The sequence below is a fragment of the Mobula birostris genome, chromosome 22 (genome assembly GCF_030028105.1).
Source record: "Mobula birostris isolate sMobBir1 chromosome 22, sMobBir1.hap1, whole genome shotgun sequence".
Lineage (NCBI taxonomy): Eukaryota > Metazoa > Chordata > Chondrichthyes > Myliobatiformes > Myliobatidae > Mobula > Mobula birostris.
The window spans coordinates 42,494,453-42,517,962 of record NC_092391.1 but is presented as its reverse complement, the minus strand read 5'-3'; the positions used below and the strand labels follow the sequence as shown (position 1 = coordinate 42,517,962).

The 23,510-nt window shown below is 42.8% G+C and overlaps 1 protein-coding gene across 1 annotated transcript; it reads left to right on the top strand.

The window, feature by feature from the left end:
• Positions 1-8,184: 8,184 nt before the first annotated feature.
• On the top strand, positions 8,185-21,128 carry gm2a (ganglioside GM2 activator). The gene is made up of 5 exons (XM_072240557.1): positions 8,185-8,291; positions 8,407-8,512; positions 12,041-12,196; positions 13,397-13,579; positions 19,229-21,128. Exons 2-5 carry the CDS (start codon positions 8,420-8,422, stop codon positions 19,382-19,384), a joined length of 588 nt encoding a protein of 195 aa, XP_072096658.1. The 5' UTR covers positions 8,185-8,291; positions 8,407-8,419; the 3' UTR covers positions 19,385-21,128.
• The last annotated feature ends 2,382 nt before the right edge of the window (positions 21,129-23,510 follow it).

Here is a 23,510-nt window from a genome sequence, read left to right as displayed (position 1 = left end):
GAACTGCACACAGTACTCCAAGTGCGGCCTCACCAGTACCCTGTACAGTTGCAGCATGACCTCCCTGCTCTTGAATTCAATCCGTCTAGCAATGAGGGCCAACATTCCGTTTGCCTTCTTAATAACCTGTTGTACCTGCAAGCCAACTTTTTGCGATTCACGAACAAGCACTCCCAAGTCCCTCTGCACAACAGCATGCTGCAATCTTTCACCATTTAAATAATAATCTGCTCTTCTATTATTCCTTTCAAAGTGGATGATCTCACATCTACCAACGCTGTATTCTATCTGCCAGACTTTGGCCCACTCACTTAACCTATCTATATCCCTCTGCAGACTCTCCACATCCTCTGTACAATTTGTTTTTCCACTCAGTTTAGTGTCATCAACAAATTTTGCTACACTACACTCAGTCCCCTCTTCCAAATCATCAATGTAAATGGTAAACAACTGCGGGCCCAGCACCAACCCCTGCGGCACCCCACTCACCACTGACTGCCAACCAAAGAAACACCCATTTATACCAACTCTCTGCCTTCTATTGGTTAACCAATCCACTATCCATGCCAATACACTTCCTCCAACTCCATGCATCCTTATCTTATTTATAAATCTCTTGTGCGGCACCTTATCAAACGCCTTCTGGAAATCCAAGTATACAACATCTACCTGTTCTTCTCTATCCACTGCACTCATTATATCCTCAAAGTACTCCAGTAAGTTTGTCAAACAGGACCTGCCCTTTCTGAATCCACGCTGCGTCTGTCTAATGGAACCCCTCCTTTCGAAATGTTTCGCTATTTCTTCCTTAATGACAGCTTCAAGCATTTTCCCGACTACAGATGTTAAGTTAACTGGCCTACAGTTGTCCATCTTTTGCCTACGTCCTTTTTTAAAAAGGGGCGTGACATTTGCTGTCTTCCAGTCCTCCGGGACCTGCCCAGAGTCGAGACAATTTTGGTAAATGATTACAACGCGTCTACTATAACCTCCACCAATTCCCTCAGCACCCTGGGATGCATCCCATCAGGACCAGGGGACTTATCTACCTTCAGGCCCTTTAGTTTGCGCATAGGAAGAGACTTCAAGGAGATATGGACCAGTGATATACAGAGGGTAAAATGTAATGTTGAATAATCCCAGGAGTTACGTCTTGGTAGGAAGAATGGGGAAAGGCCACTTAAACTAGACAGCCCAATTCTGAAAGATCTACAAGAACATAAACACAAGGAAGTCTAAGGATGCTGGAAATCCAAAGCAACACACACACAATATACTGGGGGAACTCAGCAGGTCAGGAAATGAATAGACAGTCACTGTTTTGGGCCCAGACCCTTCTTCAGGACTGGAAGGGAAAGGGGCAGATGCCTGAATAAAAAGGTGGGGGGAGGGGAAGGAGGCGAGCTGAAAGGCAATGGGGGAAGCCAGGTGAGTGGGAAAGGTCAAGAGCTGGAGAAGAAGGAATCTGATAGGAGAGGGGAGCGGACCACAGGAGAAAGGGAAGGAGGAGCGGCCCCAGGGAGAAGTGATGGGCAGGTAAAATTCCAGAGTTGGAGAACAGAGGAAGAAAGAAGGGGGATGGATTTGATTTTACCGGAAGGAGAAATTGATGTTCACGCCATCAGGTTGGAGGCTACCCAGACGGAATATAAGGTGTTGCTCCTCCACCCGGAGAGTCCTTCATCTTGGCACAAGAAGATATGTAGTTTATGAAAGTACATCTGATCCTGGGCTTTATACATGGAGGCACAACGTATAACAGCAAGAAAGTCATGTTCAGCCTTTTAAAATATTGGTTTGGCCACATGTGGAATATTGTGCCCCCTTTCTGGGTGACCCACTTTAGGAAAGAGCGAAATGCTGAAAAGGGCGCGGAAGAGATTTATCAAGGCCATTCCAGGGACAAGGAGAGCTTGAGTTCTGTAGGTAGAATGGAGAAGCTGGCACTGCCGTCCCTGGAGCAGATGGAAGTTTCTAAAATCGCGAAGGATACTGTCTGTTTGGATGAAGATAGTCGGCAATAGAACCAAAAGTGCCTTAAGAAAAGAATCTGGAATTCACTGAATTAATTGTTCAAAGGGGAGCTGGATAAATATCTAAAAGGGCTGCTGGGAGAGGACATGTGGCAGGACTAGGAGGATTACTCCTATATAGACATAGGCTCCTTGCATGCTATAAATATTCCATGATTCTGTGACAATGAAAAGGATGCCAACTTTATCTGATATGCACAACACTGTAGGCACTGCAGTCCGAAGTAAAAACAGAAAACGCTATAAATATTCAGCAGTTCAGTGGCACCTCTGGCAAGAGAGAGACATACACACAGCTGGAAAATTGCAAGTGTTACTCTGCTATTTAAGAAGGGTGGGAGGCAGCAGAAAGGAAACTATAGACCTGTTAACCTGCCTTCAGTGGTTGGAAAGTTGTTGGAATTGATTGTTAGGGATGAGATTATGGAATACCTGGAGGCACATGACAAGATAGGCCAAAGCCAGCATGGTTTCCTGAAAGGAAAATCCTGCCTGACTAACCTACTGCAATTTTTTGAGGAAATTACAAGCAGGTAGACAACGGAGATGCAGTAGATGTGGTGTACTTAGATTTTCAGAAGGCCTTTGACAAGGTGCTGCACATGAGGTTGCTTAGCAAGATAAGAGCCCATGGAATTACAGGGGAGTTACTAGCGTGGGTAGAGCATTGGCTGGCCAGCAGAAAACAGAGAGTGGGAATTCTGGCTGGCTGCCAGTTGCCAGTGGAGTTCCACAGGGGTCGGTGTTGGGACCGCTGCTCTTAACAATGTATGTCAATGATTTGGACTATGGGATTAATGGATTTGTGGCTAAATTTGCTGATGATACAAAGATATTTGGAGGAGCGGGTAGTGTTGAGGAAACAGAGAGCCTGCAGAAAGACTTAGATAGTTTAGGGGAATGGGCAAAGAAGTGGCAAATGAAATACAATGTTGGAAAGTGTATGGTCATGCACTTTGGTGGAAGAAATAAATGGGCAGACTATTATTTAGATGGGGAGAGAATTCAAAATGCAAAGATGCCAAGGGACTTGGGAGTCCTTGTGCAGGATACCCTAAAGGTTAACTTCCAGGTTGAGTTGGTGGTGAAGAAGGTGAATGCAATGTTGGTGTTCATTTCTAGAGGTATAGAATATAAGAGCAGGGATGTGATGTTGAGGCTCTATAAGGTACTCATGAGACCACACTTGTAGTGTTGTGTGCAGTTTTGGGCTCCTTATTTTAGAAAGGATATACTGACATTGGAGAGGGTTCAGAGAAGATTCATAAGAATGATTCCAGGAATGAAAGGGTTACCGTATGAGGAACGTCTGGCAGCTCTTGGGCTGTATTCCCTGGAGTTCAGGAGAATGAGGGGGATCGCAAAGAAACATTCCAAATGTTAAAAGGCCTGAACAGATTAGATATGGCAAAGTTACTTCCCATGTTAGGGGAGTCTAGGACAAGAGGGCATGACTTCAGGATTGAAGAACATCCATTTAGAACAGAGATGCAGAGAAATTACTTTAGTCAGAGGGTGGTAAATCTGTGGAATTTGTTGCCACGAGCGGCTGTGGAGGCCAAGTTATTGGGTGCATTTAAGGCAGAGATAGATAGGTTCTTGATTAGCCAGGGCTTCAAAGGGTATGGGGAGAAGGCAGGGAGTAGGGATCGCTGGAAGAATTGAATGGCAAAGCAGACTCGATGGGCCAAATGGCCTACTTCTGCTCCTATAATCTTATGGTCTTATACAATATACATCTTGAAATGCTTTTTCTTTCTTACTTTCAACCTGATTATGGAAGGAAGACTGTTGCTGATGAGGTTGAAAATAAATAGGCGCAAGATCCACTGAGAAACTCCTACAGTGATATCCCAAGGCTGGGGCGATTGGCCTCCAGTGTTATTCCTTTGTCTGAGGCATGTCTCCACCACCGAGGTGTTCCTTCCTTTATCCCAAGTGACTTCTGTGAAACTATGCCGCACTCAGTGAAATGCTGACTAAGTGTCAAGAATAAGCACTCTCGCCTCACCTGTAGAATTCAGCTCTTTGGATGAAGTCTGGGGTAAAGTGGTCCTTGCTAAACCCAAACTGGGTACTAATGTTCAGGTTAGTTGAGAGAAGTGCTACCTGATGGTATTGTTGATGACAGCTTCCAGCACTTTGTTGATGACTGAGAGTAATCTGATAGGGTAATATTTAGCCAGGTTGGATTACTTCTGTTTTTTTTTGTGAGCAGGATAGATCTGGACAATATTACACATTGTTGAATTGATGCTAGAATTGTAAGGAACTGAGATATTTTGGCTAGAGGACAGCTAGTTCTGGACTACAAGTTTTCAGTAATGTAGCTGGGATGTTGTCTGGTATCATTATCTTTTCTGTAACCAGTGCTCTCAGCGTTTTGCTGATATCAGCTGGAGTGAACTAAACTGGTGAAGAGTGCAAGGTTAGGGATCTCAGAAGGAAGCTGAGATGGTTTATACGTGAAGCACTTCCAGCTGAGCACGGTCACAAATGCTACAGTCTTACCTTCCGCGTACACTTGCTGGGCCCTGCCGTTGTTAATGGCGAGATCTTCTCAGCGTGTTCAAAGGTTCATTTGTTATCAGTGTACAACTCTGAGATTTGTCTTCTCCAGATCGCCACGAAGCAAAGGAAAGTTGTCAGTTCAGAGAGGAACAGAAAACCCACCAACCTCCCACAAGAACACCCCTCCCCCACACAAAACGCAATAAGAACATCGACCCCCCCAATCCCCCTCCCCTGCACAAAATGTAACAAGAACATCGACCCCCAAATTCCCCTCCCCCACACAAAAACAATGAGAAAGAACAGCAAAAACACAGAATATAAAAATGATAGGACTGAAAGAAGTCCCTAGTCCATGGTCCAAAATCCATACGCAGCAACCTCAGCAAGGTTCCCCTCTCAGTACTTATTCAGCTGTCCACCATCATTCATAACTAGATATGACAGGATTGCAGAGCTCTGAGCTGATCTGCTGACTGTGGAATTAGTTACTCAACCCATTGCGCTGCCTTTGATGTTCTGCACGATCGTAGGCCAGGCTGGCATTTCATGCTTAAGCAGGCCTGGTGCATCTTGCTACACTCTTCACTGAAGCAGGATTGATCCCCTAGCTCAACCGAAAGGGACAAGCCAGGCCATAAGATTACGGGGGCCGCTTGTTGGGTTCACTATTTTTCACGTACTAAGTCAATGATTTGGATGGCAGGTTTAATGGCTTTGTGGCCAAGTTTGCTGGCCAAACAAAGATAGGTGGAGGGGCAGGCGGTGTTGAGGGAGCAGGGAGTCTGCAGAAAGACCTAGACAGTTTAGGAGAATGGGCAAAGAAGAGGCAGATGGAATATGGTGTAGGGAAATGTATGGTCATGCTCTTTGGAAGGAGGAATAAAGGCATAGAGTATTTTCTAAACAGGCAGTGAATTCAGAAATCGGAGGTGCAAAAGGACTTGGGTGTCCTAGTGCAGGATTCCCTAAGGGTTAATTTGCAGGTTAAGTGAGTGATAAGGAAGGCAAATGCAATATTAACATTTATTTTGAGAGGACTAGAATATAAAAGCAAGGATGTAATGCTGAGGTTTTATAAGGCATTGACCAGATGATATTTGGAGTATTGAGAGCAGTTTTGGGCCCCATAGCATAGCATCAGAGGGGGTCCAGATGAGGTTCATGAGAACGATCCTGGGAATGAAAGGGTTAATGTGTGGGGATCATTTGCCAGCCCTGGGCCTGTACTCACTCGAGTTTAGCAGAATGAGGGTGACGTCACTGAAACCGAACAGATATTTAAAGGCCCAGACAGCGTGGACATGGAGGGGATGTTTCCAATTGAGGGAGAATCTAGGACCGGAGGGCACAGCCTCAGAATAGAAAGACATCCCTTTAGAACAGAGATGAGAAGGAAATTCTTCAGCCATTGAGTGGTGAACTGTGGAGTTCATTGTGATAGATGGCAGAGGAGGGCAAGCTACTTGGCATATTTAAAGCGGAAGTTGATAAGTTCTTGATTAGTAAGGGTGTCCATGGTTATGGGGAGAAGGCAGGGCAATGGGCTTTAGAGGAAAAATAAATCAATCATGATCAAATGATGGAGCAGACTAGATGGGCCGAATGGCCTAATTCTGCTCCTATGTCTTACAGTATTATGGTCTTAACTCTGTCAATGCCCTTACAACTATAAGCATTTCTATTAAGTAAAAGTCAATAAAAGCATCAGATACTTGTAGAGATGAGCAGAAAAAAACAGAGAATGATAGAAACACTCAGCAGGAAGGGCAGCATCCATGGAGATAATGTTTCAAATCCAGGACCCTACATCAGAACTGGAAGGAAGAGAGAACAAGGAGTTTAGGTGAGCAAGAGGGATGGGTGGAGAAGAAGGAGTATTTCTGATAAAGTGAGAATATTACTCAAAGTTGAGCCACCAGGGTTCATGCTAACTGATATATTCCTTTTGTTCCACCCATCACCTTTCCCACCTCTAACTAAATGTATTTTAACTTGTCTAACTTGTTTTCTCTCTTTTGCTGTTCAAATGAAGCATTTCTGCTCTGGAATATTAAATGCTCCTCTTTACATAGATCATAAACACAAGCAAGTCTGTAGGTGACTGTAAGGTGTAGGAACAGAATTAGGCCATTTGGCCTGTCAAGTCTGCTCCGCGATTTCATCATGGCCAACCAAATTCTCCTCTCCGTCCCAATCTCCTGCCTTTTCCCCATATCCCTTCATGCCCTGACCAATCAAGCATCTGCCTTAAATATAAATACAGGTGCTGGAAGTCCAAAGCAACACACACAAAATGCTGGAGGAATTCTGGAGGTCAGGCAACATCCATGGAAATGAATGAACAGTTAACATTTTGGGCCAAGACCCTTCCTCGAGACTGAGAAGGAAGGGGGGCGATGCCAGAATAAAAAGGTGGGGGAGGGGAAGGAGGCTAGATGGAAGGTGATGGCGGAAGTCAGGTGGGTGGGAAAGGTCAAGAGCTGAAGAAGAAGGAATCAGGTCAGAGAGGAGAGTGGACCATGGGAGAAAGGGAAGGAGGAAGGGACCCGGGGGGAGTGATAGGTAGGTGAGAAGAGGTGAAAGGTCAGAATGAGGAATAGAGAAATGGGGAGCAGGTGGATTTTTTTTATTGGAAGGGGAAATTGATAGTCATACCATCAGGTTGGAGGCTACCCAGACAGAATATAAGAAGGTGCTCCCCCACCCTAAGGGTAGTCAAGAGGAGGCCATGGACCGACATGTCAGAATGCGAATGGGAATCGAAATTAAAATGTTTTGCCAGCGGGAAGCTGCCCCACAGATGCTGCCTGAGCTGCTGACTATTTCTTCTTTTACTTCAGCACTTCTGTTAATTCTCACCTCAACTTCCTCTGCAACAAGGAAGACAATCCAGGTGCCCCCCGCCCTCTCAGCTTTCAACAGTGAATCTCTTCCACACCCGCTTCATGGCTTGGCGTTCATCCCGACGTGCAGTGAGCAGAGCCACACACAATGGGTCACACCGTGCCTTGATCGATCCTCCACCCACACTATTTCCCCACCGCACTTACCTTTGCCACCCTGAGGGCACTGGCGCACAGGAGGCCTCCCGGCTTCAGCTTTCACAGTGAAGCTGACAGGCCACAAGAGACGCCTAGGCTGGAGGTCTTGGCCACTCTTCCCGGACTGCCTTGATGGCTTGACTCTCGACTCATTCCTGTCAGATACCTTCAAACTGCTTTTGAGTGTCTCTAATGAGCTGAGAGGTTAAAAATAATTCAAAATGATTTAAACACAGAAAAATGATTGCAAACACCACTCTGGGCTAGAAATTAATTTAAAATAATAATTAAAAAAAACACTTACCTGCACTTATTTTTCCATTCTGGGGCACCAACATCATTTTTTAAAATCATACATGACGGCCATCCTATGCAATAAAATTTAAGGTCAGATGCAATACATATCAGGTCTACATGTGTGCCCTGGCTCAGGTCAGATCCAGCAGCAGAGTGGAAGATCATGTGTAGAGACCCCAGCTCACATCTCCACCCTCACATTCCTCCCTCATACTCAGTGCTAACTCCAGCCAGTGTGACACATGGACATCCAGCCCGCAGAGGGCGAAGAAGCGTTTCTGCTCACGTCCCTGAGAGGAAACGGACTCCTCTTGCATCGCTCCCCATCGTCCTTGTTTCTGATATCTGGAGCTGCTGCTACCGTTTGGGTGGTCGGACCCTCCGCTTTCAGTAGCTCGAGCAACACCTGCAAGTATCTTTTGTGTTTATAACACGATTGCAAAAGGTCGTTGATGTAGCCGAGCTTGTTTTAACATTTTACTGTTGTAATTCTTTCTTTACTCTCTGCACTTTTCCGACACAGGATTCGGTGCAATGACGATTCCGTTTACGTTCATCATTTGTCTGGGGTTTGTCTCTACGTCTCTGGCGGGTAATGGAGAGCCGAGTGGTGGGAAGCAGCCGCTGGTACGTCTTCTACTCTCATTGTGATCCGGGAAGTCGGCACATTATAAACAGCCGCATGTCTTATGTAATGTCTGTCACTTAATAATCCAGCATCATCAAACAAAAATAAGTCACATATTAGGACAGGTGACCAAATGCATAATCGTGTAAGTAGTTTTATGAAACGCTTTAAAGGAGGAAGATGAGCTGGAGAATTGAACTGTTTTGGACCAGATGTATCGGAAGTGAAATGAGCAAATTGCCACTGGTGGAAGATCAAATCCAAAATTGGAATTGAGAGGAGCAACGAAATTTCTAGGAGGGGCGGGCTGAAGAGGAAGAGAGGAAGTGAGCCTCGGGGGGCTTTAAATGCAGCGGAACATAATTTTATAACCAACGTCACGCCCAAGTATAATGGAGGTACTCTCCAGCTGAGGTATAAGCATGCCGTGACACTCCGACAGGACAGAAAAGTAGACTGTTCATTTTCCTCTCTAGACGATGCTGTTGCATTTTGTGTGTCGCTCAACGCCAGCATCTGGTCTGTGTTAATATTAGATATATTGTCACAGGGAGTGAGACACAAGCTAAAGGGGCTATTTTTGTTTCATGGTTTCTGGGTGACACCAACTTGGTGGGTTGCAGTTAAATAGCGAGGCAGTTGTAATGGTGACAGCGGGGGGTGGGGGTAAGCAGGGGATAGTAATGGCGAACAGGAATGCTGCTTTGCCCAAGAGATTGCCGTGTCAGGGCGGCATTTTCCAGATGAGTGTTCAAACATAGAAGAATGCACACGCACTGTAGGACTGATCAGGTTCCTTTAAAGCAGCATGGTAGGTTGGAAAAGTAGTTATAAAGGTATATGTAATAACGTGCTTTATTTACAAGCTAAGAGATGTAGAGGCGTAATATGTAAAAGCAACGTCCTCATCCTGTGTATGCCAAAAGTAACATTGAAATATCTAGAATTTTTGTGTTTTTTTTTGTTTTTGCTTTGAGAGGTTTCTGATCAATACCCATCCTTGCTTTCCTATGTTTCTAAAGTGTTGACATCTCTAAAAGGCTGTTTATTGACCTCGTCGGGCTGTAGAATGTGTTGACTAAGTGTCCAGCTTTTTAAAAATTCTTTGTTAATGTGGTTTTGGCAGCACTGCCTCTGTCCTCTCACAAAAGAAAGTGCCGAGTCCAAACAAGGACAGATGTCCCATTAACTCCGGAGGTTTAATTTGGCCACAAAGTGACCCACGCACACTGTGCCGGATGCCAGGCAGTCAGTTACTGCAGTTGTGAAATCAATAGCCATATTCAGCAATTCAGTTCCATTCTTGCAGTAAAAGTAGTTGCAGCCATTCTCTCACTTGTTCTGTTTGATGGTATGAAGGTTCCGTGAGGTACAGACAAAATCGAAGTGTTCAACGTTCAAAGTAAATTTTTTATCAAAATACCCATATACTACCTTGAGATTCATTTTCTTGCCGGCATTTACAGGAAAATGAAGAAATACAATAGAATTAATGAAAAACAATACATAGCAAAGACTGACAAACAGCCAATGTGCACAAGAGGGCAAATTATTCAAGTAATAAATTTGAACAAATAAATAATACTGAGAGCACGAATTGTTGGGTCTTTGAAAATGAGTCCATATATTGTAGAGCGAGTTCAGCGTTGAGGTGAGTGGAGTTATCCACAGTGCTTCAGGGGCCTGATAGCTGTAGGGTAGTTCCTGAATCAGGTGGTGTGGGAGCCCCAAGGTCTCCGGTATCTCCTGCCTGATGGTAAAAGAGCACCGCCTGGATGGTGGGGGTCCTTGTTGATAGACACTGCTTCCTTGTGGCAACACTCCTTGTAAATGTACCTGATGATGGGGAGGGCTTTGTCCGCCATGGACTGGGCTGAATCCACAGCTCCTCTGTTCCTGGACATTGGTGTTTCTAATCAGAGAGTGATGAGCAAAAATTTCCAAATTTGTATTTGGCACAAAGCTAGAAGTGTGGTGAATCCTGAGGTAGGTGATAATAGATCTCAAGAACAGAAAAGTTTGGTACAGTGGGAGGAGGAGTAGTAGGTGATGTGCAATGTTGAAAAGTGACTTTTGGATATTTTGTTAATTGTTCTCTTATCTGAGATGCCATTTCTATTTTTATCACTGAATCTTGATGCCGTTAAACATAGCTGTCAAAAGATTAACTGATACATCTCTGTTGCAAGAAAAGAATCTGAAGAGAAAGCCTTCTGCATTTCACAATAGCTGTAACAGGCTTGGCGTCCGGCACAGTGTGTGCAGGTCACTTTTAGTGACAGAAGGTGATGAGGCATTACAAGCCAAAGGACTCCATTCTGAAAGGCCTACATAAACAGAAAGATCTGGTGAAACACAGGTATTTCACTGAAAGCAACAGGGCTGGTTGGGAAAATAGAGTACATGTCCAGTCTGAGCACCACTTTTGAGCACAATGTAAAGGCATCGGAGAGGCTGCAGAAAAGATTTACCTCAATGATTCAGGGTTAACTGGCTTTAGAATGGATTGTGCTTCTTGGAATAGGATTGATTAGATGCAGGGATGTAAAATGTCAAACTGTATGGATAGAATAGACATGGTGAAACTGTTATCACTAGCAGAGGGGCCAAGGAACGGGAAGCAGAGGGAAAAAAAAGTGACTGTCAAAGAGGTAAAAATGACACAAGAAAATGCTTTGTTTTAACACAGTGAGTGGTTAGGGTGTGGAATGCACTGCCAAGATAGTAAAGAGGCAGGTCTCGAAAGAGAGAATTTGCTGGGCTGCAGGGTGAGGGCAACTGGTTGCTCTTGTATAGCTATTTCCAGATTAGATTATGAGGACACGCAGTCCTCTTTTATTGTCATTTAGTAATGCATGCATTAAGAAATGATACAATGTTTTTCCAGAACGATATCACAGAAACACATGACAAACTGACTTAAAAACTAACAAAAACCACATAATTATAACATGTAGTTACAACAGTGCAAAGCAATACCGTAATTTGATAAGAACAGACCATGGGCACGGTAAAAGTCTCAGAGTCTCTCGAAAGTCCCATCATCTCACGCAGACGGTAAACCTCCAGTGCCGCCAACTTGCCGATGCAGCATACTGGAAGCATCCGATCACAGTTCAACTTCGAGTCTCCGATCAGCTCTCCGACACCGAGCGCCATCTCTGCCGAGCGCTTCGACTCTGGCCCCGGCAACAGGCGATAGGCAAAGCCGAGGATTTGGGGCCTTCCCCTCCAGAGATTCTCGATCGCACAGTAGCAGCGGCAGCGAAATAGGCATTTCAGAAGTTACTTCAGGTGTTCCTCCGTGCTTCTCACGGCTGTCTCCATAAAATCAGGATTGTGCACGGCCCCCTAGTTAACACATACGATATTCATTCGGAACGGCCACGTGCGCTGCGTGGCGCCGCCATCTTCTCCTCCAGATTCTTACGATTCTGCAGAATGCACTCTTTAAAGCCTCTCAGGAAGATTAAGATCCTGCTCAGCAGATATTTGTTCACTTTTCGTTCATTGCTTTTCTCTTTCAGAGTCATGGCATCTTTTCCTGGGCTAACTGCGGGAGTAAGAAGTACCCTGCTGTCCTCGAGGCCCTTTCAATCCAACCAGATCCAATCAATCTTCCTGGGTACCTTCAAGCCAGTGCAACAGGTTCCTCCAGCGTTACCCTTGAACCAGCTTTAACGGTAAGAATCAATCCATTGCCCTGTGCCCAGCCTGTTCAGTTCCACGATGGACCTTGTCCTGCCCAAGTCAGTGGTGTAGGACCCAATTGCAGTCGTGTTCCTGTCCTCCGTTCACTTTCTACTAGACGCAGCTCCTGGGTGTGGGAGCCTCTGCCAATAGGTCCTGCTGTAGTAATTCTTCTGATCAGGACACACTAAAGCCAGGGCATGCAGACCCCAGAGGAAATCTGTCGTTGGGGCTAACAATCGAGCCACTTGCTTTGCCCTGGGTTGTGATGAGCTTCTAGCATTGGGCCTACACTAATCCAGAGAGAATTCCATTACGCTTCTTGATTGCTGCAGAATATCAGGCTTGTGATCGGCTCAAATGGTTATGTTATTTCCAGTATGTTGTTCCTTATGTGAGGTTGTTACATTCTATCTGTGTAGCAATGATCCAAAAACCAATACATCCTTTATCATTAGTTACCCTTGTTTGTTCCGTTTATTTTGCAGGGTCAGGTTATCTACTGCTGAAAACCTTTATCTAAGCCTTTATTATTTCCAGCCTATACTATTTCGAATACTTTCCCAACTGGCCTCGCACTTGCTACCCTCCACAATTGTGGCAGTATCAAAACAGCGCTATTCACCCATCACCCAATATAAAGCAATCTACCTTTGCTCCTGACCTGCTTCACACTTCTTCAAATACTTCTAGTACCTGCTCTGCCTTTCCTCACACAACCCACTCCCCAAATCCTTTCAGCTGTAGTTCCACTACGGCTTGTATGTCACTCCAATCTTGGCCTTTTGTACATCCCTGATTTTTCTTTCTCTCTCTCTAATTACTTTGCTGTAGTTGGTTGCACTTTCAGCAGCCAAGGCCGTAGAGTTGAATTCCTCCCTTGAACTTTGCCACTCTAATGAAACTTATTCAAACACTTTTGTCACTTTTGTAATTATCCCTTAGTTGGAGACAAAAGCGATTGCAGATGCTGGAATCTGGAGCGGAAAACAAAAACTGCTGGAAGAGTCCAGTGAGTGGACCACCCCTCTGCCTCACTGTATCCTGCCCAACTCGCTGAATTCCTCCTGCAGTTTGTTTTTTTTTGTTTCTTCCGTGATTTGATGGTGCTTTTTGTCGAGGAAAACAACTGTGAACCCCTTAGGGGATTTTATGTTGCAATCACTATATAAATTTAAGTTTATGTTTAACAGGTTAATTTAACAGTGCACAAGGAAGAAGTTGGCACCTGGGTTAAAGTTCCATGTTTGGAGTATATTGGAAGCTGCATTTACAAAGATGTTTGTGCACTGCTCGATATGCTGATCCCACCTGGGCAAAACTGCCCAGAACCTCTGTTTAGTTACGGACTCCCGTGTCACTGTCCTTTCAAAGCGGTAAGATGCTCTTCAATTTTTCCCATAAGGAAACTGGCAGAGTGCTCTGAAATTTCATATTCCCATCAGAATCAGCGGCATGATCGCAGGAGAGCTGATCATTTATACAGCTCTAATTGATGCATCTCCTGTGCAATTAGAAAAGAACTTGTGATTCCATTCATCGCCAGCTTCTGAATGTGCATGTTTTGCTTGATCTACAGTTTATATGATCAAAGGTGCATTCACTCCAGATCCTGTTAGTTCACCACAACGCACTCTGGAGCCAATTAGATATTTTGCAAGTGTTGTCACGAAAAAGTAGCAAATCGGGCTGTCAGTTTCTACATAAAAAGTTCCCACAATTTACAAATAGGGCTTGCATACTACCCAAGTCAGAAGCAAAAAAAAAACAGGTATATGTTCGAAGTATATTTATTATCTAGTTATGTGTACATTATACAAACTTGAGACTCATGACCTTACTGGCAGACACAAAATAAGAAACCCAAGAGAACCCATTTTTAAAAAAAAGACCGGCAAATGAGGATCACCTCTTCTTTGTTTGCAGTGATCATTTACCATAATTCTTTTACATAAAAAGTGTTATTAATAAAGAATTTAGTTGCATTTCTTTTTTTGTTAACTGCCGATAAGTACTTGCTTGCCCTCAGCAGTGGCAGCTTAACCAGAACCGCGCCTTCTTAAACCATTGTTATTGGTAAAGGTATGGATGTCGGTTCAGACATCAGAGCTATCATCCCATTTGCTTTTTTAATATAGTGCTTTGGGATGCTAGAACACATGGGGGTTTCAGTTTGATGTCTCTTCTGAAAGAAAGCATTTCTAGGAATAAAACACTATACTACCATGCGAATGTAGATGTTGTGGTCAAGCCTTTGGAATGCAACAAGATGCGAGTTTCACCTCTCTACACAGAAACCATTTGTCCCACACTTTAATTGGTTTATCCACTTTAGAAACAGAACTAGGAGTTCCACATTTGTAACTCTTGAGTCTTGACTAAGATAGAAAGTTAGCTTACATTGCAATAGGCTGCTTTAGAGATTGATACGAAAAGGTGCAATTTGAACTAAGATGTTGATCTGAACCCTTGTCAGCCTCTCCAGGTAAAGGTATCACCAGAAAAAGGAAATGGCCAGCAAAAGCAGAGGATTTCCCCAAATATCCCAGTTAACTTTCGTCCTTCAATCAGTAACACTCGTAACTAATTTTCTGATCATTTATTCAGAAATAAAATGATATAGCAGTTTGCAGATTAGCTGCCTTTTTTATGCTTTACAACAGAGACCTCACTTCCAAAGTACCTAATTATAGAAAGAGTGCTGTATTCGTTTATCAGAAGTGGAAAGATACAATTAGCAATTGATAAGGCAAGTGGGAAAGGATTTAACTACCAAAGTAAGCAAGCCTTCTAAGATTGTTCAGAGGAGTGGTTCGGCCTCAGAGTACAGTTCATTTTCCTCCTGAAGGAAGATATAATTCCTTTGGAGCATGAATTCACTTGATGATAAGGATTTGTCCCATGAAACAAGATTAATCGATCTTCAGTGAAGTTTTTTTAAAAAAGAGGTGATTTCATTAAGATATACAAGGTTCTGAGAGAGATTGGCAGAGTAGGTGCTGAGAGGCTGTATCCTTCAGCCAGAGAGTCGAGACTAGGGGCTGTGGTTGCAGAATAAGGGATGAGATATTTTTTCATGAAGCAGCTTCTAGATCGTTGGAACTCCCTACTTGAAAGGCTTTGTGAATGTTTTAGGTATCACGCTTGATAGATTTGGTTCTATATGGCTGTGGGTGAAAGAATGGACATGACCAATGTGACTGTATTGAATGGGGCATCAAGCTGGAATGCTTGTTCTTGCTTCTATTTCTTGCGTTACTGATCTCAAACATGAGCCATGTAGTGCCAGGTGAAATTAACTGTTACTAAGTGTGGTTATAAAACACCAGCGATGCAACATGCTCCCTTTTGCTCTTTGAGACCAGAAGACAATGGAACAGAACCGGGTTATTCGGCCCATCAGCGTCGATTTGCTCCGCCATTCGACGGTGGCCGATTTGTCTCCTCCTCTCTCAGCACAGTTCTCCTGCCCTCTTCCTGTAGCCTTTGATGCTTTTACTCATCTTTGTTGAAAGTACATGGGCAGGGGCTGCCTCCAAAATGGGCAAGCTCTCTAGACTTGGAAAGAGATGATTGTCTTTTCCTAATTGCACTTCATGGGTCCGGAAGTAAACCACTCAACACAATAATGAAATGTACCCTTCTGTTACTCAGTACACTTAGTGTAAAATAAAAGGCAAGAGCACAACCCACACCAACAAATGGGAGCACAGCTTTCTTTTATCCTATTGTTTTGTAGGCAGAGTTCCCTGTTACTCCGGATATTCCAACACCATCTTCTATCCAGTGATGGTTTTCTCTGTACCAGTTCCATCTGCTGGTCGTCTGCCCAAATCACAGGCCTCCAAGGTGCTGGAAGTGACAAACAAGAATTGCTTAAGACCATTATCTTCCATTACCCTCTTCCCCCTCCCCACAGCAGGCCTGTAGTTTATTTTTCAACAGTTGGACTAAGTTCAGTGCTGAGATTAGTGGTCAGTGATCATTTCTGTGGAGCACAACCCCAATGAATGCAGTGAAGGACACAAGAAGCAAGGTCCAGTTCAATTCCCAAGCCCATAACCATGGAAATACTATTAAACACAGGTGCTTATTTCAAATGGGTAGAGCTACCTAATTTGATACCCAGTTGGCCTGGTGGTAGAAAGCAATGGGTGATTGTGAAAGGTTGCTTCTCGGACTGGGTCAATGCCAGACCTATTGTTATTTGTCTATTCCATCAACAAATTAGATAAGAAGGTACAATAGTAAGTTTGCAAATGAAACAAAAATGTGTGGTATAGTGGACAATGAAGAAAGTTATCAAAAATTATGGGGGTGGGGGATTTTGATCAGCTGGGTAAGTTGGCCAAGGAGTGGCAGATGGAGTTTAATTCGGATATGTGCGAGGTGTTGCCTTTTTGAAAGTCAGTTGCAAGTTGGTTTTTCAGTGAACAGCAGGGCCCTGGGGAAGAGTATAGAACATGGGGACCTTGGAGTGCAAGTTCTTCATCCATGTTGTCCTTTGTAAGTCAGGGCATTGAGTATAAAATTGGGGTGTACAGGATGCTGGTGAGACCACACTTGGAGTATTGTGTTCACTTGGTTGCCCTGGTATAGGAACGATGTTATTAAACTAGAAAGAGTGCAGAAAAGATTTACAATGCAAACACGAGGAATTCTGCAGATGCTGGAAATTCAAGCAACACACATCAAAGTTGCTGGTGAACGCAGCAGGCCAGGCAGCATCACTAGGAAGAGGTACAGTTGATGTTTCAGGCTGAGACCCTTCGTCAGGACTAACTGAAGGAAGAGTTAGTAAGAGATTTTTTTTGACTTTCAAAAAAATCTCTTACTAGCTCTTCCTTCAGTTAGTCCTGACGAAGGGTCTTGGCCTGAAACGTCGACTGTACCTGTTCATAGAGATGCTGCCTGGCCTGCTGCGTTCACCAGTGACTTTGATGTGTGTTGCAAAAAGATTTATAGGAATGCTTCCAAGACTTGAGGAATGGACAGGCTAGGATTTTATTTGTGTGAAGGAGACTGAGGAGTGGTCTTATGAACATGTATAAAATCATGAGGTGCATAGATATGGTGAATACACTCAGTCTTTTTCTCAGAGTTGGGGAATCAAGGACTGGAGGGCTTGGGTTTAGGGTGAGAGAGGAAAGATTTAAGAGGAACAAGAGGGGCGAATTTTTTTTTTTTTTACACGAAGGGTGGTATCTATGTGGAATCATCTGGCAGAGGAACTGGATGAGGCAGGTACAATAACAGCTTTTCAGACACAGTTGGACAGAGACCCTGATAGGAAAGGTTTAGAAGCTTATGGGTCAAATGCTGGCAAATGGGGCGCCTTGTTTGGCATGACAAGATGGTCCGAAGGACCTGTTTCCATGCTGTCGAACTGACCATTTCCTCATACCATATGATCAACGTCTCAAAACTTGGCTTTGATCAGAGTGTGCAAACACAACAGAGTACATTTACAGTTCATCAGACCAAAATGGAGCTGGCATTGCAAACCAACCATTCCATATAAATGGCCTTGTTTTCATTCCCTCTCTAAATGTTGGAAATAAAGAAATCATTTCCATAAGGTGGTCCTCAGCTGGGACAAGCTGAAAATCTATCACAAAGCGCTTCCAGATAAGTATGGGAACTTGGAGCGAAGGCTCTCAATTTGGAGCAGATTATGAATTGTTCTAGTCACTGCCACAGCAATGTCTGAAATCCTTTCTTTCCTTTAATATTTAATGTGCCTCAGAGATGGAGGAAACCGTCAAGTGCGACATCAATGAAAATAGCAATTACAGAGTCACATGATCACTGCGTGTCTGTTGGCTCCTTGGGTCTGAATACATCCATTCATTTTTATCTCTGTGTTCATTCAATTCTCACGTATGTCATTATTTTTCAACTCCACCAGAATTTTTTATCTGCTGAGTGTTTTGCGATATCTAAAACTAAGTTGGGTTACAACTTGCCATCCTAGCTTTATAAACTCTTGATGCCTTACTCGGCATTCTCATTAAAAAAATTCAGTTTCCATCACATTCACCTGCTACCACAGCTAGGTTTTTGTCTAATATCTCAGCTTGCATTTCTCCGTTTCATCCTCTCAGTGTCCTGATAATCTTTCTAGCCTCATAACACACAAAAAAATTGACTCCAGAAAGAGGGACTCAAAGTGTTGACTTTGAAATAATCACTTTTCTGTAGCCCTGACTGCAGAGTGGAATAATGATACCAGCTCCTCTTGGAGATTGATTGTCTCCCAGCTTAGTTATGCTTTAAGTGGGATGAAGTATACGGATTATGAATTGCCCTCCGTCTGTAGATGCACATCTGCATGTTGTGTTAAAACCTTACAATGGAATCAGACTGATTATGGTGAAAGACACCAGAACTAAGTGTTTTATCAGGGATTTGCAGGTGTTGTGTTTTAAGTATGGAAAAGGTAAAGGAAATTGATTAAGAAAGAACACAACAAGAGGTTGTGAAGCAAGCAAACTCCTTTTTGCACAGTTATTCAGTGCTGTTAATGTGACCATCACCCTAATAATGAATGAACAAATTTGTAAGAGGTTGATAAAGTTACTTGGTGAGCCCATTGATGAATTGGTTACAAATATTGCACTGCCCGACTTAAATTGAAATACAATTTTAAAACATGCAGCGGAAAAAAAAACCTTGCTTCCTGAAGTCTGAGATGGCCAATATTAGTAGTTCTTGAGGTGTACCGGACTTTGGACTGAGAAAAATATCAGTAAGGGATAGGAATGTTACTTGGGCTTGGTCTAGATTTTCTTGTGGAAAAATGGAACTGAAAAGTGAGGAACTGAAGAGTAGCTCTGTGTAAAACCTCAGCAAGGATCCAGTCTGGGGAGGAGGAAAGTGGCAGAAAGAAGAGGAAAGGAAAACCTGCAACATTCGAGGGCTGGATGGTATAAGGAAGATTATCATTAATTACTGCATAAGAACTGGTAGCTTAAGTCAGACTTAAGTGTTTCTTGCTTAACACTACTCTCTTTTTCGCTAACCAGGGTAAATACTCTCTGCCAAACACCACCTTCAACATCCCTTATGTTGAATTACCATTTTGGATGACTACTGGGAACTACAAGGCCATGGCAGTGCTGACCAGGAAGCAGGAAGAGCTAGCATGTATCAAAGTCTCCTTTGCTCTAAAGGCCAAATGATCAGATCAATCAAGTGTAATTTCTTCTCATAAAGTTCTTGAAAACACAAATCAAGAAATCATCCACACTGCTTTCTTGTTACTTCTATCTGCTAAGTTTTGCAAGAACAATAAGGTGTTTAATTTAGTTTTTTTTCTTTCTTCTGACAGTAACAGTTGTTCTGTAGCAGCGTTATTTCAGTTCTAAATCTGTAGCTTCCATTCTTTTCACCAAAATCGGTTTCATTTAGCACATGTAAAGGGCCAACTGTTAAGAGAACACAATCTGTCCCAGTCCCAGAGTAAAATTGCAAATGATGGAAGTTCTCCATGATCAGGTGCATTTGAAATAAACTGTTGCTATCGGCAGCATCTTGCTCTCCCCTAACACTCACTATTCTTGCCTTGGCGGGGAGGGAAATTTTGGGTTAGGTTCCACAGGAATGAACAGGGTGCAGATGAGATGATAGTTTTGTGAACTCGCAGCTTCTATCTGATGCTGTGCTTGGCTCTGGTGCTACTTCACATTTGAACAGAGGTGCGGTAGCAAGAACCAGAAAGCTAGTCTCAGTAGAACCGTTTTCCATATAGTAGGATCATCGTAGTTTATTTTACAGACAGGTATCCTCTATTCCCATCAGTACTTTTTTTGTATGTTAAAGGACAACTGTTCAGAAACTAACCCATGACAACATTTACAGCCTGAAAAGAGTGTGCCAATAGAGTTGGTCTCAAATATCACTCTTGACCTTCAGAACAGCAAGTTTTTTTTCACACTAACCCACCAGATAAGCAAAGGCCTTCCTGCCAATTTTGCATCTGCTTTGAGCAAAACTAAAAGATCCCCACTCTTCCTGTTGGATAAGTGAACAAAACCTCTGAACCACAATGACCACAGCAACCCACCTAGAATTGTCCATTACAGGGGCGGGCCATTTGTCCCATACCGTATGTGCTGGCCCTCCGAATCGGCCTTTCAAGTAACTTCACTTCTCTGTCACCGCTCGTGCAGTTTTTTTTCTTCCTTTAATTTATGTAACCAAGTCTCTTTTAGAAATTATGACTGGACTTACTTCATCTTTCCAGGTCACGAAGATTTGCAGCATTAAAAACATATCTCCAAATCTTGCTTGTTTATTTGCCAATTACCTCTTTTTGTTTTTGTTTTTCCCACCTGACTACTAACTAATTTGTTAATGAAACCCCTTATTGAACTATTACTTTCTAAATTAAAAATTTTGTTTGCATACTTCAAATATTTACATGATGGTCAGTTCTGTCTTCATAAAATGTGCTTCAGATTACAACAGCAAAATTGTACAGACAACATGTACTGTTAAGCAAACTTAAACAAGTAATTCATTGGTGAAGATAAGATGGATGTTGAAATAATTACATGTGACCGATTTACTTACCTTTTCAATACATTTCATGGACTACAATCAGCACTCCAGGAGATTAGAAGTCTGATTTTAAAGTGTTTTTTTTTTGTATCTATGATAGAATCTGGCAATTTCTATTAGTGAGAAAGATATTAGCTATATATATTTTTTACTGCATTCAGCAGACATTATAAAGCATCTCAAAAATGTAACTTTTCATGTACTGTATGCAAAGAAATGATTAAAATGATCAATATTGACTGTTTAAGTAGGTACCCAAATCTGGACCTGGAATAGCTTCTGATTCTGAAATTTCATGTTGGATTTGTTGAAATGCATTTACAGGTATTTCCTAATAAAGGTTTGATTTGCCAATGTGAAAAATGTTCTTGGTGTTTTTTTTCTTCAAGGTAGTGTCTAATGTGTGTTCCAGACCATCGTTCTAGTATGTGGTTGAGTGAGTGCTGCACAGTCAGATCTGCTGAATCCTGTCAGCCCTCAAAGGTAAACTCAGAGCCCATGGCAATTCTCAAAGAAAGCAGGGAACTTCTTCCCAAGTTCAAGGCCAGACTTTATCCTCCAACAGTACCAAAACAATAAATGAAAATTAAAACTACGTTTTGGAAAATTGAAATTAAAACAGAAAATGCTGGAAAAAGAACTCAGCTGGCCTGACTGCATGAATGGAAAGAGAAATGCAGATGATGCCTGACCTGCTAGGCATTTCAAGCTACTTCTGTTTTCAAAATCACTGAAACAGGTCAACCAGCCATTGTTATTTGTGGGACTTTGTTCACTGAATATTTAGCTACCAAACTATAACAGGAACTCTGCTCCAGTCTGAATGTCAAAAGCAACAAAACAAATGCAAGCGTTTTTTTTTAATGTTCCATGTTGTGAGAAAAACTTGTGCAAGAATCAAATGGATTAAATATATCTATCGTGCCTCTGCTTTCACAACTTCAGAGGAGAGGCACTGCAATTATATACAATATTTTCAAGCTAACGTGCAAAACAGCCAACAATTGCCAATCCCCCAAATCCCAGTGTTAACTTTATCAGAACGTGCGCTTGAGAGACACAATGATTTGTTCAAGCAACATAGTGCTTATGAGGAACAAGACAATAAAGATGGCAAGAAATTATTATCCAGGTGGTCGAAGAGGCGGAGTTTGTGAGAGACCCTCTCTCACTGCTCCCCCTCTGTGACATTCGACCACCCGGCACCTACCTGCCTTCTCCTTCCCACCCTCCCCCCACCTTCTTTATAGGGCCCCTGCCCCCTCCCTCTTCAGTCCAGACGAAGGGTCTCGGCCGGAAACGTTGACTGATTGTTTCCACGGATGCTGCCGGACCTGCTGAGTTCCTCCAGTGTGTTAATTACAACAGCATCTCAGAGCCCAAGGAGAACATTATAGCACTGTACAGGCTCCTTGGTCCACAATGTTGCCATTGTGGAAATTCTCCTAGTTTTTTTTTCTTTAAAATCTAATGTGTGCTCCAGGCAGTCATTTCAGTAAGTGGTTGAGTGAGTGCTGCCGTCTCAGATTTGCTGAGATGTTAAACAAAGAGCCTGTTAGTCCTCACGGGTAAAGTCAAAAGTCCATGGCAATCTCAGGGTTTGATGGAACACATGCTTTTAAAGGAAGCGAAATATCTCCATTGCCATCTCATGAGTTCAAAGCTACATGAAATGCTTAATATACATTAACCTGTTGTGCTAAGAGCTTAATAAATACAAGATTACCTGTTGGATGATCCTGTTTGGTTCAAGGAGGCATAGAGCCATATGATCCTCCCTTTTTGCAACACAGCTATCCAACACCCTTATTTTCCCACAAACCACAAACCATCCACGTCCTGCCTTCCCTCCTCCTTGTGAATGTACCCTATAAATTAGCTTAACTTACAAGAAACGGGGCTTTCCTCTGATCCCATAATGCTTTCAAATAATCAACTCAAAACTCTCATTTACTTTGTAGCTTGGAAGGACTTGTGGCCTTGATAACTTTTCCATCTGCCTTTTGAAACCTAAACTCACTATGCACTTCAGTAATCTGCACCAGAAGGATACAACTCTTCGGGAAGTGAACTGCCCCACAACAAATACAGGCTGCCCCTGCATTATGGAGGGATTGCATTCCTAGAATATCATCCATTCTCTTATATCCATATAAGAGAAAGCTCATTTCCCATTGAATCCCTTGTTATAAGCGGAGATGCATCCCTATAGAATGTTTTTCTCTCAACAGTAATGAAAGTACCACAGCTGCTGTTTGACAGCAGAGGAGCCACTTAAGAGTTGCCTGGTCGGTTTCCAAGGTAAAGTTTTTAAGTGGCCAACAGCTGTGTTTAGAGATACAAATGACTGCTGCAAAACTTTTTATTTCTGAATGGTCCACAAATACCTTTATTCTCCCTAATGTTTGCACTATTTGTTTATCTTTGTTATTTATAATAATTTTATCCTTTTGCATTATACTGCAATTGCAAAATTGGATTTATTTATTTATTTATTTATTTTATCTTAAAGATAAATTTATCTTAAAGATTTATTTATTTTATCTTAAAGATACAGCACAGAATAGGCCCTTCTGACCCTTTGAACCAAGCTGCCCAGCAAACCCTGACAACCCCAATTTAATGAGAATAGGTTGAGTGAACTTGGCCTTTTCTCCTTGGAGTGATGGAGGTTGAGAGGTGACCTGATAGAGGTGTATAAGATGAGGAGAGGCATTGATCATTGGGATAGCCGGAGGCTTTTCC

Coding starts and splice junctions, on each gene's coding strand:
- gm2a (XM_072240557.1), top strand. CDS start 8,420: ATGACGATTCCGTTTACGTTCATCATTTGTCTGGGGTTTGTCTCTACG. Junction 8,513..12,040: donor GTGGTGGGAAGCAGCCGCTG/GTACGTCTTCTA, acceptor TTTCTCTTTCAG/AGTCATGGCATCTTTTCCTG. Junction 13,580..19,228: donor GTCACTGTCCTTTCAAAGCG/GTAAGATGCTCT, acceptor TTCGCTAACCAG/GGTAAATACTCTCTGCCAAA.